The 16,819-nt window shown below is 40.5% G+C and overlaps 1 protein-coding gene across 2 annotated transcripts in view; it reads left to right on the forward strand.

Annotated features, from left to right (window-relative positions):
• EPS15 (epidermal growth factor receptor pathway substrate 15) overlaps nt 1–16,819 on the forward strand; it is a 1,698,287-nt gene that overhangs the window by 1,587,230 nt on the left and 94,238 nt on the right. For both annotated transcript variants that reach the window (XM_069642214.1, XM_069642213.1), the window contains exon 24: nt 13,523–13,707. In XM_069642214.1, coding sequence (XP_069498315.1) covers nt 13,523–13,707 — 185 coding nt within the window. The remainder of the gene's footprint in view (nt 1–13,522; nt 13,708–16,819) is intronic.

Raw genomic sequence — 16,819 nt, forward strand, 5'->3', positions numbered from 1 at the left:
TTATCCCCACTATTATTTGCACTGATGATCGAACCCCTTGCCTGAATAATGCGTCACGGTCAAAAAGGCCTCCACAGAGTGGGTTCACCACAGATAATATCCCTATATGCGGACGATACACTTTGATATATAGTTATGGTTAAGTTGCTGTTTCCATAGGAAGAGCACTTTTTGGGTGGCTTATAACTTCGCTCCCCCTGGACGTATCCCCACCAAACTTTGCAAACTACTAAAAACCTATGGCATTCAGTTAAAAAAAGTTTGTTACAGGGACGTTATGGTTACGTTGCCCTCCCAAAAACCTGTGAAGTTCACTACAAAAAAAACTTTGTTGAGGGGACGTTATGGTTAAGTTGCCCTATGAAAAACCTGGGCACTTCATTAAAAAAAAAATGTTCACCCTCCCCATTGTGGTTCAAATTAAAAATGAAAAACCCCTGAAATTCGCCAGTAATGGCAGACTGAGCCCCCTTACTTGCCATCGCCACTGTGCACTGCTAACACTAACACCCAGAACATGAAAGCTGTCCTCTGAAATGTCACTGATGACATCACTGTTTAGCCTATTTGTTTTCGTTGCCTGCTATATATATATATATGTGTACATTCAGTAAAAAAACTTTGTTAAAGGGATGTTATACTTCACAGTGAAACCAAAAAACACTGCACATTCCCCCATTATGGTAAGATAAGCAACCATAACTGCCTGCACCACTGTGCACTGCTAACACTAACATCGAGGACAAGAAAGATGACATCACAAATGTTTGTGTAAACGCTGGAAATGTTGGATTCAAAACCAGGACTGGCAAGATATGATTAGTGTCTTGTGAAAGCGAAATTCTAAGGACGTATGGAGGCAGCTAAATAAGGCTGAGGCAGATAATAAAGTGAAGACACTTGATCCCATCCAGGAAAGGGAATGGGTAAAATACATCTCTCAGGTTAACAGAGTAGATAATCCTACTTCTCCACCAGTTTTCTGTTTGAATGGGTGGCACTTGAACATTAGTGAGGATATTTTCGAGGCAAAAATTCAGAAATGTAATACCTCCAGGGCGTCTGGCCCCAATGGCCTTGCCAAACCGGTATTGAAGATGAATCTTACTATTTAGGCAAAATTATTAAAAGTTCTCTATGATAAAGTTTGTATTACACAGAGAAGTCGCAGATCATGGCAACAGGCAATATTGGTGCCCATCTATAAAAAAGGTGAGTGGACTCTACCAGTGAATTACATGTTAGATACTACAGGATCTTTGGCACATTTGTGCGTGAAGCTCTTCAAAAATTGTTAGATGACTAGGGGGCATATTGAATTTCGCACAAACGGGGTTTAGGCCTGGCTGTAGTACTATCCACATTATCATTGTGATGGATACTCTTTATAGGGAAGCCTCGGTTACGGGGGCAGGGGGTGCCCTTTATTCCATATTTGTGGACTTTAGGGCCGCCTTTCATGGGTTCTTTAGACAAACACTGTGGGCCAAGATGAAGCGCTGGGGATGTTCAGGATGCTTACTTTGTGTATTAAAAGGATTACACCACAAGACATCGGTACGGGTAAGGATGGATAATACTGGTGGATTGTCAGCACCTGTGCTTACTAATATAAGGGGTTAAACAGGGGTGTACACATGCACCCCTGCTTTACTGTATTTATACTGCAAACTTACCACTAATATTTACCCAATCCAAGGCGTGTTACCCCAAGATATGGGCCCTGCTGAGACCCTGCATGCTATATGCAGACGATCTTGTGTTTAAGTTTACTTTCGGAGGTATTAAGGCCATGTTTGAGAAACTTATAGAATACACGATTGATAATGATTTGACAATAAATTTGGAAAAAATGGAAGTTAATGATTGTGGGTTCGAAACTGATAAAAATATTGGTGCTTGCCACTAGTTTGGGTGTAATGGAGAGAGTTGATAAATACCCTTATTTGGGGTTGGAGATGAGCCCCTCGAGAACATATTAATATATTAAGCAAACTAAGAGGCTTAAAGCGAAGCAATTAGTTAATTTAATTCGTAAATTTTCTACTCAAACTGCGGGCTATTCATTAAAGGGCATTATGGTGTTGTATAAACAATGTTTTAGCCCTATGGTATTTTACGGACTGGATGCCCTTGCTATGTCAGATTTTCAATGGCTTGACAGAATCGAAGGACACTTTTGGAGAACAGTCCTCGGTCTGCCAAGGACTGTGCCAATGGAATATCTTAGACTTGAGATTGGTTTGACATCACTTAAGGGTTGGGCCATTATGAGGAAGGGAGTATTATATTTGAAAAAGAATACCCTGCCGCAATTTGAGTTACTTAGGGTATTGGCAACTGTGATGGATGGTAAGCAGAAACACTTAAGCATGGATTTCGACACATGGGTTGTAAATTGTCTGGGGAAAATAGCTTGGAGACCAGACTTGGTACCCGTTTTGAAACACTAAAGTATATATTCAAAAAGAAGTGATGTTGTTGGGATTGGACGGAGACTTATGCCCGTTTGTATAGGTTGCGGTCCCATGTTGAAGTGTCAAATGTGGCACATACAAATCTTAAGGCGCAAAGATATATTATATGTTGTTTTAGCACTGCTTTAAGAATGTTTCTGCTGAAGCTTAGGACAAACCAGCTCAAGGAGTGCACATGCAAAATATATAAAAGTAATAGCATGTTGGAAACCACCAGACACCTGCTTACCGAATGTGCGGGACTAGCATCGGCTATTATGGCGATGCGTGGGTGCTTTGTACATGATATTGAGCCCATTAAGTCATATATATTTTGAACATATTGCCTGAACACTATGAATGGTAAGGTGCATCTTGCTCTGTTTAGACTTTGGAAAATTATTTGGAAAATGTTCCCAAGTATACAACCCTGATGTCATAAAGTATTTAACAGTTGCCTGTTAGGTTGGCTGGTCAACTGAACTTGACACTTAGAGTGATTAAGGGAGATTTGAATATGTAAGCTGGTTCTTACAATTTTATTATTTATGATCTTAAAAATGTTGTGAATTGTGCTATTTTTAGGGATTATATCGATAAAGATGAATCACTGTGCTGATGATACTATGGTTTTGACGATACAGGTTTGAGTTTTTATATGCAGTATGATGCATTGTGGTTGATCTATTCAAATGTCTTTGCTACATGATTGTTTGTGAAAGTTTATATACAAATAAATAAATATACACATTCCGGAACAAAATATGGCTCCAGTGATGGAGGAAATACATAGACCCACGACTTATTCCGGATATAATTCAATAAAGCAAATTTTGAATTATTCCCACTAAATGACGCTACACAGATTCCAACAGACATGCTGGGTTCCGCTGGGGTCCCACATAGACTTAAATACCTGGGCATACTGATTTCCCGTGCATGCTGTTCTCTACTCACCGATAATCATGAAATATATTTAGATACATTGGCAACTAAGCTACAATTATGGGAAAGGTTCCCTATGTGATTGTACGGTAGGCTCTCATTACTCAAAATGGTGGTGGTCCCTAAATTGCTAGATTACTTCTGCAATATCCCAGTATGGGAGGGACAGGCATTTTTTTAATAAACTCAGATCGCTAGTGATCCAATATGTATGGGGTATAGCAGCTCCACGAATGAAATGGGAGAGGATGACTGAACCATTCAGACAGGGTGGCCTAGCGGCGCCGGACTTTGACCTCTATTATTTGGTATCGCAAGCACAATACGCAGGCCATTGGTACTCTACCAATGATTTTTCAATAAACCAAGCCCTAGAGTCATATAGTGCTTCGCATCACCTACGAACTTAAAATCGATCATGCTGGCTATTCAACATGGAGATTCATGCTTGTTCTACCCTGTCTGTACAACAGTGAATGAATGGTCAAGACTGTTTAAGAGACTGGGTATACTGTCTCAATACTGCACTGGTACCATTGTGGAACTGCCCAGGGCTCCCCTCGACATATGACAAGGACATTAAAAACATGTGGGACGTTGCTGGAGAGAGGACCCTACGTGACCTGTTCCAGAGTGGGATATTTTTGTTAGACTTGAGGAATGTGTGGCTAAGTTGGGCAACAACCCTATCAGATTGTTTCAATATTTCAGAATGAGGTCAGCGGTCTGCCGCCAGTGGCCTTTGTTTCCTCAAGAACCTGATAACTGCAATCCAGTGGAAAGATTAGTACAAAGCAGAGATTCTAGGAGGCTTGAATCCAGACTATACAAAGCATGCCAAGTCAGTCAAAGGCAAACAAGCGGATCCAAAGGGAAAGTGGGGGGTGGGGGGAGTCTGGGCCCCACAATACAAGATGAGCAGTGGCAACGCTGGTGTCGCTTGACAAGGGAAGTCTCACTGAACGTAAAGTTCAGACTCGTATAGTTTAAAATACTCAATCAATTACACCATACTCCTGCACATGTCTTGAGATTCACACCCAGTGTCATCCACAAATGTATGACATGCGTTGTGTCCCTTCATATGTATTGGTACTGCCCGCGGATCACCCAATTCTGACAAGAAGTGGTGGATGTCTTATTTGATTTTACTGATATACCAGCTGTAAGTGATTTCAATCGGGCACACACCCAAGTCACATCCAACATGTAGTGCGCAAATGAATCCCTTATTTATTTTTATCTAGGAGTTCAATATTCTGAACAATATACCACTCATATCACACCCATCTCCTGAGGCCCCACCCGATCACACGGAACCAGGAATCAGGCTTGTTTGCAAAGGTAAATATTTATTTATGTATATAGAATTTAATCACAATATATTTTAATGGGTAACACCAATCACCAATGGGATGACAGAACACTGAATAATGTCTTTAATGCACTAGGAGTCAAATAAGGAGCACAAAAATAATTGCAGCATAGAAAAGAATACTTTTGGGTTGGTTTGGAACACATAGCACTATGGTTAAAGGTTCCCCCTGCAACATCCTTCAACCCACCAATAGGCAATTAAATAGATGTGAGGAGAGAGCAGGTACTCGGGTATAACACAAATCAAACAGGATATCAACCCGCCTTCCCCCTTCAAACACAAGAGAAAAACGGAATTGACTTTTCAACTGTCAGAATGGCTTTGAAATTGTCTTTGAAATTGACTGAGCAAAAACGCCAAATATGGTGAAAAATACTTAAATTATTATACATTCCTACGGGAGCCGCTTTGAACCAATGCAAACGATCATAAGCAATGATTTTAGTCAGAAGAAAGTCTCAAAGTCCAAGTGGGAAATAATGTAAAGCTAATTCACACGTGTAAAGTTTTTCTGAATGTCAAATCGCGGCAAACTCTTCCTTGTGCGATTTTTGCTATAATTGCACTGTGGTTTAAGGTTCTATGGATAGCTAAGGATGCTGGGTACAAGTAGGAGTTGAAATTACACTTCTATCACAAAAACTGATGGAGTTCTAGAGGTTTTAGTAAAAGATGTTTTTGCAAAATAGGCGCAAGAATGGAAAACAGAAGTTCAGGTTTAAAACTACAGATAGGTTTTCTTATACTAGTTAAGGACTACAAAAAAGAGAATGCCACACAGGAATCAGTTATTCATGACTGCTCATAAACTATTCATGTGTGATACTCTAGTTTCCATTTGGATTGGGAATTACTTTTCTTAATCAAATCAATAAGAAGTTTAGTACACACATGAGAGAAAAGTCAGCGCAAGGATAGTTCTAACAATATTATGGTTCTGGATTAAAGATGGGATGGGTTTGAGATTGGGATCATACAATGCAGATATATTGTGGGTCACTGTTCTTCCTATTAATACTTACAGAATAAGTTATTAAATTGACCCGTCAGTTCTGGTCATAGATTGGGTCTGTCAAGGAAGGCCAGCACATCAGACGTGGGACCGGATCAGCTAGGCCGGTCACCGGATTTGCACAGGATCTGCCCTTCTTGTTTTGGAGTATTTCAAATTAGCTGGATAGCGAGTTCCTCAGGCAAGCCTTGTGGTGGCAAGCCAGAGTTTCAGGATACCAGTTCAGATGGCTTTCCCACACCGCAGCGCTCTACTGGGATGTGAGAATAAGTTTGAGGATTTAGGCCTTGCTGAAAGTCAATAGCTCTGTACTGCTTGGCAAGAGTCTTGGCATCTGGATCTGGAAGGATGTTAAAGCTGGATGTTGAATGCTGGAACAAAGTTCTTTGCTGGAATCAGGAAAGTGAGTGAATCAGTGAGTTTCTATCTGTTGTCAGCTGTCTCTATTTATCCTTTTAAATGACATCACAAAATGGGTGTATAGGCCGGCTTAACTAAGCTTGCCCCTGTGAGCTAGGATTAGATCAGGACCTCATCTCCGCCTTGCATCTGAGTGATTGGATCAAGGCCGGATGATGTCAAATTTTCACAAATGTGTGTGTTTAACATAGGGATGTGTGTGTAAATTTTCACAATTCTAGTATTAATACAGTTCACATAAAAACACATATATTGCCATTCCTGTCCAGAATGTTGCACATTTCTACCGCCTCTTAAAACATGCAGCCAAAAATTAGACTAACAGATCTGTCTTTTGTAAATTTTTCACCACTTTGAATCACAAGTTATGAGTCTCTAAAAATTGTTCATTCTTAACAGCAAATGGTCCGCCCCTTTGTCTCTCCCTGGAGTCCAGGAGTAGCCCCCTCCTTTGGGGAATTCCTTCCAGGAGGAGTTTATGACCCTTTCACATGTCCGTGTCCTGGGCTGAAGGATCTGCCATTGTTCATTCTCTTTCTATAGGCAAGAGTCTGGCCTAACCCACAATTATCATCGATCAGTGAGTTTCTGCTGAGAGGATTTCCCTCCCCTTGGGGAAAACCTCTTTTTCCACTTCTTGCAGTTCAGCCAGGCTAATTTATTCATAATTTCTTAAAGCCAGCAGAAACCAAACTTGTTGCATCAAACATAAATACATTACTTTCTTTGCTTTAAATCTGTAGGATCAAAAAGAACTGAGATCTGTATTCTTTTTACCAACAATCCTTTTATGTTTGCCAATCCGGCAGACTTGTAGTTTAGATACTTTGGAGTTTCATCAGGAGCTCATCGGACAGCTGTCATTCACAGGTAGCCCAGTGTACTGCACACAGATTTTGACAGGAGCTGTCAGTTTACCGACAATCCAGTTTGTCTGAGGAAATGCTTTGCTCTTTAGACTTTAGGACTTTGTATATTCACCATGCTTCATTATATTACATGAATTTTAGCACCAAGCAAGATTTTGAATGTTGAGAAGTGTTGCGTATAGGCATTTTGGGGTTTTTAGCAACAAAGCAAATGCAATTTATAGGCACATTTTCGAGTTTCATTTGCAAAGCCCTGCTTCTCTCGCTGCACTCTGTTTGCTGGTCATGGAGCCCACTGGCACATTTTTTTGCATTGTGTGCTCTATCCCACCATGGGTGTCAGGGTGTGCATCCACCTTTTTGTGTGTTTAAACATGCGGTTTTGGAGGGTTTTGGCGCACACAAGAGTTTTGCCACCATTGTTGCTGTTTCTTGCACCATAACTATCAGAGTGATGCTGCATAAGAAAACGGAGTGGGTCAATACATCCCACACACCTACACTCTCAACCCCCCAAATATCTGTTGGGAGACCTTGAAAAAGTAACAAAGATCCGAAGACTCTTAAATTTGGGTTGCCTATTTGCCAAAAAATGTATTCAGACACATTGGGGGACATATTAGATTTCCAAGAATTAAAGAATTGACTTATGTTAATGAAAGAGAGGAAGGCTATACTTCAATGATTGTACCTAGACCAAAGGACATATGAGGCCTGTTTCAGGGTTATTTATTAAGAATGAATGAAGCACAGTAAAAATGTTATTGTAAACCGACCTATATAATGTGATTTAACTCCTGATACTGCTGCAGAAAAGTGATATTTACTCGATGTAATACTGTAAGTTACTAGTCTATGAAAAATGTGTTGATGGTAATATAACTGCTACTTTGTTAAATAAAGTTTTTTTTTAAATGTCTCCTTAAATACTTTGCTATTATAACGGTGCACCACTCTGTTGATACTTTTTACTCTTAAGTCTGTGCTGCTGCACTGTTCCAGCAGCCTAGTGAATCCCACATAGAGGAGGCTTTTTCCCAGTCGTGGTAGTTGTTAGGGAGAATTCTCTGTTTAGGCTGAAGTTTCTAACCTAGTGAGTCCCCCAGCAGCTTTGCTGGATTTTTGGGGTTTATTTTTTTCTCCTGCCAAGAGTGAGAGTCTTTTACCCTCACTCTTGGGCATGATTTGAGTGTGTTTCTTTGACTCTAGATGTGTTTAATGGGCTATGGGGTCTTTTACTCCATATGTCTTCATGTGTTTTTGTGATGTGTGTTACACAACACCCTCAGTGCAGTAACACAGGGGTGTCATAGTGACCCCCCAATACAGACTCCATACCCTGGGACTGATTACTGTCTCCCAGGGCATGTAAAGTCACCATTGACTTTACTAGTCTCAAATTCTGAACAGAACCAGTACCAAACATCATATTGTGGACATACTGGCCGGGGCAATTTGATTGCCCCGGGGTCTGTTAGTCGAGGGGGCACGTCTCCGTCCCCCCTGATCGAGTTTTGGCTGGTGGCAGTGGATACTACTTTTTATATTCAACCGCAAATATATCTCTATGGGATTTCCCATTGTTCGAGGCTACCAACTTTAATTATTTAATTCCTAAAGCCTCGAACATACCGCCGGTTTATTTATTTAATATTAATTCTCCAGTTGGTATTTTTTGCCAGAACTCAGGTTCTAAAATGGTGTTTGTGTTCGCTTCTGTGACTTCAACCCAAGTTGAGCCCGTTGTTCCACTTTTTGGCGGGCTTCTCCACAGAAGCCCTCCAAAGTGGTGCCACTCTGTCTGGGGTACTTAGGAGGGGTGGAGGGGGATTTAGGCACCCTGGACTGAGTTGCCTAGGCAAATCAAGTCGCACTCCGTCCTGATTGGCCCAAGTGGTGAGCCGGCTGGCTCACCACTTAGCATGTTTGAGTGACAGCTAGGCTGAGTGAATGGGGGTTTTCTGCATAAAAGCAGGACTTTGGGGACTGGAACTTTAGAAGTCGCCACAGGACCTAAGAATCCGACGAGGGAGAAGCTGAGCCTAAGCCGACCTGCTACGAGACACCACCGGTGGAGCCCTGCTGAACCGTCTCACCACTTTTCCCAACGACAGAGGAGATCTCCAGCCCGGAGAGTCTTCTTCCTTCGACTGGTGGGGATAACCAGTCTACTTCCTTTTTCGCTTCCTGGAGCATCTCGTGGCCGCCTTGCCTGTGGCAAGCCTCCCAGCAACCGGGATACCATGTTTTACAACTACCGCGAATCAAAGGGTAGTGCCTTTAACCGGAAAACTCTGCGGCTGGTTTCTTCCCTGGCAGTGCAACGACCTTCATCTTTCCTCCACGTCGAGATCTTCTCTTCCTCTGGACGATGCCGCGACTTGCACCCGCTGCCAGGAACAACTGCCCCCGCTGGAGGATGCTTTCCACATAAGGTACCGTGTTCCGCCTGGCTTCCCTTGCAACCGACTGTACGGGGTAGATTTAGCCCCCGGGTTTCGAACCTGGGTTAGCCTGGGACACCCTGGCTAAACTTTTCTGAGCCTAACTAAAACCTTTCTGAACTCCCTGCAAGACTTTTTAAGCCTGTTGTCATTGTGTGATCTTGGGTGCATTTGTGCCCTGTTCTCACCAAGAGTGGGCCCGGCCTATGGACTTTGGCTCACAAGTAACTTTTGACTTTCCTGCCTTGCTTAAGAGTTCCTAAGTATTAGTGTGGTGTATTTTCCTACATTCTGCCTTTTTCCCTCCCTTCTTCGTTAACTTATTGGAGTGCCATCTATAGTTAAGCGCTCACCTCTGTCTGGAAATAAGTGGTGTTAACTAAGACATGTCTGATAAGGAATGTATATATAATAGTAACTGTGTTTAGAGTGATTTACAATAATAGTCCTGGAGTGTTTCAATACATGTGTTTTTAAATAATTATATACCTTGATACCAAAGCTCTGGTCAGTGTTTGCTTGTGCTATTGTGTCTGAGTGCCTATTGTGTATACTTTACGTACTGCCTAACTCTTCTTGAGGGAAGTCTAACTGCTCAGCCACAGCTACTAGATAAATCTGGGTGGTACAGACTGCTACCAAGTGGGTTTGCTGCCAACACCTGTAGTCCTAAATCTTTTGCAGTGGTCCTCAAGGGAACTGCACAGGTTTCTGCCTAACAGTAGTCCCACCTTAAGATAGTCACCACTATGTAAATTATGCAACCCAGGTCAAAATAGCTCCTTGGGAAAAAATAAGTTGTATGGTGCTTAGATGGGTTTTCCAAAAAGGATCACAAGTGCCTCATGTCCCCGCACCCCAATGTGGCAGCCACTTTGACATCTCACCTGCATCTTCTTGCCTCCCCACTTAGCAGCCAGTTTTCCCCATTCTGATCATCCTGTGGCCATGTTCCTAAGAGTAAATCCTTCACAGCCATAGAGCTGACCGGACGTCAGCCACCAACAGTAGAGAGGTCTTGTCATTCTTGTGGTCTGAAGTGCAAACAAACCAAATTACCTATGTCATATGATTTTTTTTTTAAAATGTTTCCTTTTGCGATACGTTTTACAGTGCATTCTCTTTATAATTATGCTGCACATACCCCCACCTACCTTAACCCCATAATTATGACTGACAATGCTTCCTTTTTCAGCGCTCTGACCCTGCTAGGCTTAGTCCCCGCCAAACAAAACATTACAAATTATTTGACATATTTGGTAAATCAGTTTTCACACATTCAAGTGAAGGTGGCGATGTAAAGGTTTTCTGGTCTCTGAATCTCTTCTGGCGCAAATTGCAATTTTTTTCAACTGTGTGTAAAAACAGCCATATTGCTCTCTTTTCATTTGTTATATTGGTTCCTTTTTTAACCATTGGAGATTAACACTCCATAGAATTCATGCTGAAGTAGTTTGTGCAAGATCAAGGTGCATACCAGCTTGCCTTGCTGCTGACAGATACACCAGTGCAAAATAAAGGCTGAGCAGAAGGATCTACATTATTTGTATTTTGTATTTGATTTGTGTTTTATAGAGGGCCTTAAGCCAAACGATACATTAAAATGGAGTAGGCAGTTAGATCCAGAAGACAATCCCTCAGGGTGTTGAAGCAGGTACGATATTAGATAGCCACGGAAAAGAGAATAGACAGTGATAGAACAAAGAGAAAGAGAGGGGGAGAGCCTTCCAGTAGAGAGGAGCAAGAAGTTCAAATGATCGAAAACCAGACTGAGCACAAGGAGTGCGGGGGACCAAGAGTCTAAAGTGGGTGGAAGACCGGAGAGAGCGACAAGGAATATAGAAAGATATGAGTGTAGTAAGATAGTTAGGATTGAGACCATAAAGAGATTTGAAGACAAGTCAAAGAAAGTTGGTTTCAGTTGGGAGTGAAATGCCAACCAACCAAGTTTGGCGAGAGAAGAGGAAATGGAGTCCCGATAAGGAAGAAGGCACAGTAGATGAATAGAAGAGTTAAAGACAGATCTTAAAAGGGGCATAGCGAGATCTGGGAGGACCAAACAAACTAGAACAACAATAGAAAAGTCAAAAAACATCAGTGACGAAATTAAAAGTTTAGACGGTTGGAAAGTGAGAAAGGGATGAGCTTTGCGGATGTTATACAGGTGAAAGTGACAGGAACGAGAAGTAAGAGATGAGGAGAAAGGGAAAGATTTGAGTTAAAGTGGAGACCAAGATTACGAGCTGGGGGGAAAGATATAAAAAATATAAAAGGAGGTGGACGTTGAGTAGGAAGAGTGTTTTCAGTACCTCAGTCTTCCCCTCATTAAGAGTGAGAAAATGGGAGGACATCCTAGATTTAATAGCGACGAGACAGGCTGTGAGCGTGTTGGGAATATCCGGGGGAAAAAGAGGCGAAAGATGGGAATAGTTGAGTGTCCTCTGTATAGAAATTATGTGATATGCCAAAAGAAGAGATGATAGAAAGTGTACCAACTTGCAGAGTGGGACAAAGGGTACCACATGGGGAGTAGAGAAAAGAGGGAACTTATGAAAAGCAGAATTCTTAGAGGAGACAGGTACCAGCCTGGAGCAAGAGGAATTACTGCAAGGCTGCAAATTGCAAATCAAAAAATATCAAATCCCAAAATCCTGCCAAGCACTGATCACGTAGATCACGGTTGCCGACATCCCGCATACCCTACCCCTCCCCCTACTTACCTTTTTGGCGGCACAAACGAGTACTGCAGCAGACTCTCCATTATGCTGCAGTTAGCTTTTTCTGCTTTTCCTTTTTTTTCTCGTCCCCCCGTCTCCAATGGCATGGAAGCATCTGAGGAGCGGGAGACATGCCGCAACCCGCGCCGCCCATGTTCGGCATTATGGGATCCGATTTTTTTTGTGTGCAAGCCAAATGCGCAGACAGCTTATTTCTCCCGCTATTTTCGGCCAATACCGGAGCAGAAAGCTGCCGCATATCTTACTTGACCCTGATTTCCGTGCTATCGGCATTAGTGCAGTGAGACATTTGTGCTGGGAAAGCCAACGCTGCACATGCGGACTACTCTGCCCCGTTTATGGCAGCAGGTATTATGGATCACCCACAGCACGCTATCAGATATAGCATGGTTAAATAGGTTGATTGACACTAAGTGAGGAGCAAGGAGTTCGGCAGACGAGCGGCCCGCAGTGAGTAGGGCCAAAAGCGTTGAGGCAAGAGGGCATGTAGTGTAAGTGAGGGGGAGGTAGGGAGCGATGCTTGGAAGCGTAGGGAGATAGTGCTGGTGTTTTCCCAAAGAAGGGAAATGCAGCATAGGCACTTAACTATGCAGTACTGAGGAATGCCAGTGTTTCTGCGCTCGCCCTATACAGAACAATAAAACACAGGAAAATTCTGATTGGTGGAAAAAAACTGGCATAAAATACTTCTAACATTTTTATTTTTTTATTTTTTTCTCTAACGGCTGAAGCACCTAAACATTTTATCATAAAGCATCCTGATTTATATATGAAGGACAGCATTACTACTTTACTATTACTGAACTTTATTGAATAGTTCCTTATATCAAATGTATTTATATATATATATATATATATATATATATATATATATACTCTGTAATTAGTCCCAGCAATAACCAGATGTGTGTTTCATGTACGCCTCTTCCAAATTGGGTGGGTGTCCTATACCAAAACAATGCCCAATGTGTTTGCTTTATATGAAATAGGTTCTTTTTAGGGGAGTCTTTTTTTAAATTTAAATGGAACTGTGTCCATTATTTGCAGCAGCATCTTCTTTGAACATACATGTAAGAATGGCACAATGTTCTTTCCATTCATTTTACTATCCTGCGTGTACTTGGATGTTAAGGTGCATTTATCTTTTCAATTATTCAGTTCTCACAACAGCACAGCTATAAATACCCATTGTTTGTGTCCTCAACTTAAACATTCGATTATCTACACAGAGTGCTAAGTTTATTTTGTTTTCACTTTTAGGAAAAAGATCTTCTATCAAGAAGTTGGATGCCTCTGATTCATTTAAACGGAGCGATCCGTTTCAGCCCTTCAGTTTAAACAGTGTTCACAAAGAGCCAGAAGGGGATCACTTTTCTGACCCATTTGCTCCCAGTGCTCCCAGTAAAGAGACTGGTGACGATGGAAGTTTTGCCAACTTCAGTGCCGTAAGTAAATCTCAACTTTGGAAAACATGAATTATTGGCACAAGGCGTACACATATTGTATCTTAACTGTAAAATATTTTTTCACTGGATTTCATTTTTTGGGTTTGAATTCAAAATGGAAAAGTATTTCCTATATTTATTTTTACATGATGTGAAAAATTTATTTTTATTTGCATCTATTTTTCAATTGTTAAAATACTTGTGATCCAGTCATGTGTTCTACCTTCCCTTTTGTCAACATGCATCCTTATTTTAAAACTGTATCTTTTAAATATTTAAAATACAAAAAAATCGCTAAACTGTTAAAGTGAGATGAAAAAAGACATGAAGAACTTTGGTAAACTATGCGTTACTGGAAGAAGGCTGCTGTTGATCATTCTAAACACACTGCAGTATGTTGACAATGTCTCACTGTCTCTTCATGCACTCTTATATTGGGTTTCATGGTAATTTATGGGTTTGGTTGAGAGTTAAGCTTTGCACATAGGTTGTCAATGGTTTTATTTAAGGGCCCATTTCCCAAATGTGCCTCAGTTATCGCAATCTATCTTAAATTATTTAATGATCTTAATGTTTATTGCATATGACCACATACAATTTGATTACTTGAGCCACCATTTTAAAATCCTAAATAGAATTGGTACAAATATCCTGAGAGATTCCTTGATCACGTTCTTGCATCAACAGCACACTTTGAGAACTATTGTATTGTTTTGGAATTCTTTACTAACTACGCTCTTGTAAAATCCCATTACTGTACAACAGTGCAGAAATATTAAAACCATTTCATTTAATGTAGAATGTAAAAGGCCTATTTTTTTTCACTTAAGTCAGTGGTTCTTGACCTCAAATGATAAAGCTTTATAAAGAAATGCAATGTTTAAAAAAAAAATATTGGTTAAGAAGATTTCAGTACTGTTAACTATCGATAATACTAAAGTTATTAACACACTCTGCCACTTCGGGTAAACTAAGTATATAATCACTTTGACTGACTTGTCATAATTATGAGTGTGGTGTTATATAAATGTAAAATTTGGAATGCCTCCCTATTTTTCTTTTTAAAACACATCATTATGAATTGGAGTCGTTAGTAAATGTACTGCATGGGTTATATGGAAAGTATTGCATGGTGTAAATAATCTCTATGCACTCTACTTTCCATACATTCCATGCAGTAAATATCCCACTTGATCCCAACTCCTATTTAGGTGGTATTTGTTGCCATTAAAACAGCCACACATATTTGACCATTACCTTCATACTCCTAATGAGTTCCTGGGTTTAGTTTTGGTTGTAGGGGATTTCATGTTTCACATTTGTTTTCTATATAAAATACTATTTAAAGTACAGACCATAAGTTAAAATGATTATTCTAATTGTATGGACTGTATGATCAAAGTTGTAGGGCAGACGCATTTAAACCAAATGCCTTTCGATCAACAGACCTGGAAAGTTACAAATGCTCTTGGGGAACGTCACTTGAGTCATTTCGTTCCACTCACTCTTCACCCCACTTAACATGCCCAAGATCACATTTAATAAGGAGAAAGTATCATGGTATCTGGTGGTAATCTGCCTAATAGGCGTCTTTGCTGTTGACCTTGAGCTCCCATCCCTCATTAATTGCTGCACGTTTTATCCTTCCATACCTTTGCATTGAGTGGGTTCATGTCCTGTTAGTGATGTCTCTGACCAGTCCCTCTTTCAGAATGTTAATGTGAGTGGGGGAGGTGGATAAATCGTGCGGGCGTAAAGTCCTCCTACAGCCCCGGAATAGAGTCATAAAGAGTGAAGTTTGAATTAAAGTGCACATCTCCTGCAGTTCAAATTGTACACAATGAAAGCGATGAATTACATGGCAGGGTTGATAATATAGTAGTTTGTCTATCAGAGTTTCAAAACTAATATTAAGTGAGGACCTGGTAGACACAGCTACATGGAATCCTCAGGATTACAAAATGCCTTGCAAAGAAAAAAACAATAAATGGTAGACTTACAACACCGAGATTTCATTTGGTGGCTTGCAAGAATACATCATGGTTAAAACAATGGTCAAACCCGAGTTTACACAAACTAATGGTTCACAAAAGGTGTTTGTTGATGCCAAATTAATGCATGTATTTTGCTGGATTCTTTGTAAGGAATAGTGATGTTTCAAAATGTAATATCAATGTATGTACAAGATGCTTTGTTCTTATGGCAACCTGTTACCAACAAATTATTTAACCCCAAATGTCAAACTATAAAGTTCTGCAGTTTGGAGAATTTCTGTAAAATGATTTACTATGATCCTTGTATACGTAAAAAACGGCCAGCTTACTTGCAAATGAGGTTAAACAATTCTGTGTTAAATGTTGGTGTTTTCTTTTTCAAAGTGATCTGTAACCATTCATTGCTGCCATAAGGAGCAAAAAAGAAAGGACAGTCCATGACTTATGGATCAGGCTAGCCCACGTTTTGCTCATTTTTCTGTCTGGACTAACAATAAGATATAGTCCTTGGGCAGACATTCATTTTATGTGAAAGGCATACATATGTGTTTTTTTTTTTTTTTTTTTACCAATGTAAGTCCTTGTGACCCAAGAAGACTTATCTTTATGCCATAACCTTGCCTACTCCATGCAGTGGCCAGATGGGGTTACAGCTTCGTTGATGTGCTCTAATCTACTGAACTTCAATGCATTTTTATAACGATTCTATCATATTGGGTGTGCTTTTGGTTGTTGGTTATCTTTACAAGAGTTTATACATAAACCTTATTTGCACTATGTTTTTGTTACTTGTGAATGAATACATTTTGATAGATACTGGCTAACTACAATAAAAAATGTCACTATTCTTATCACGTTTCTGTTCTTCTTGTTATCGACCTACTCAATCTCATTAGTTTTGAATGAACTTTCTTGCTTTGCAATAGAATGTTGGGAAAAAGGAGACCCATTGCTTTTGATGGTTTGAGACATTGCTATTCACACTTTAAAAGTTGTAATATTTTCCTGCACCGACTAGCCTCGTTTTTATTGAACTCTCATAAGAATCTGCTCTAAGATTACATGACCTGCTTTTGTCACCGGATGTTCCCACAGGACACTTTTTAGCAGCGCATTAA

Source organism: Ambystoma mexicanum, chromosome 1q, assembly GCF_040938575.1.
Source record: "Ambystoma mexicanum isolate Mex_15411 chromosome 1q, UKY_AmexF1_1, whole genome shotgun sequence".
In the NCBI taxonomy this organism is placed as follows: domain Eukaryota; kingdom Metazoa; phylum Chordata; class Amphibia; order Caudata; family Ambystomatidae; genus Ambystoma; species Ambystoma mexicanum.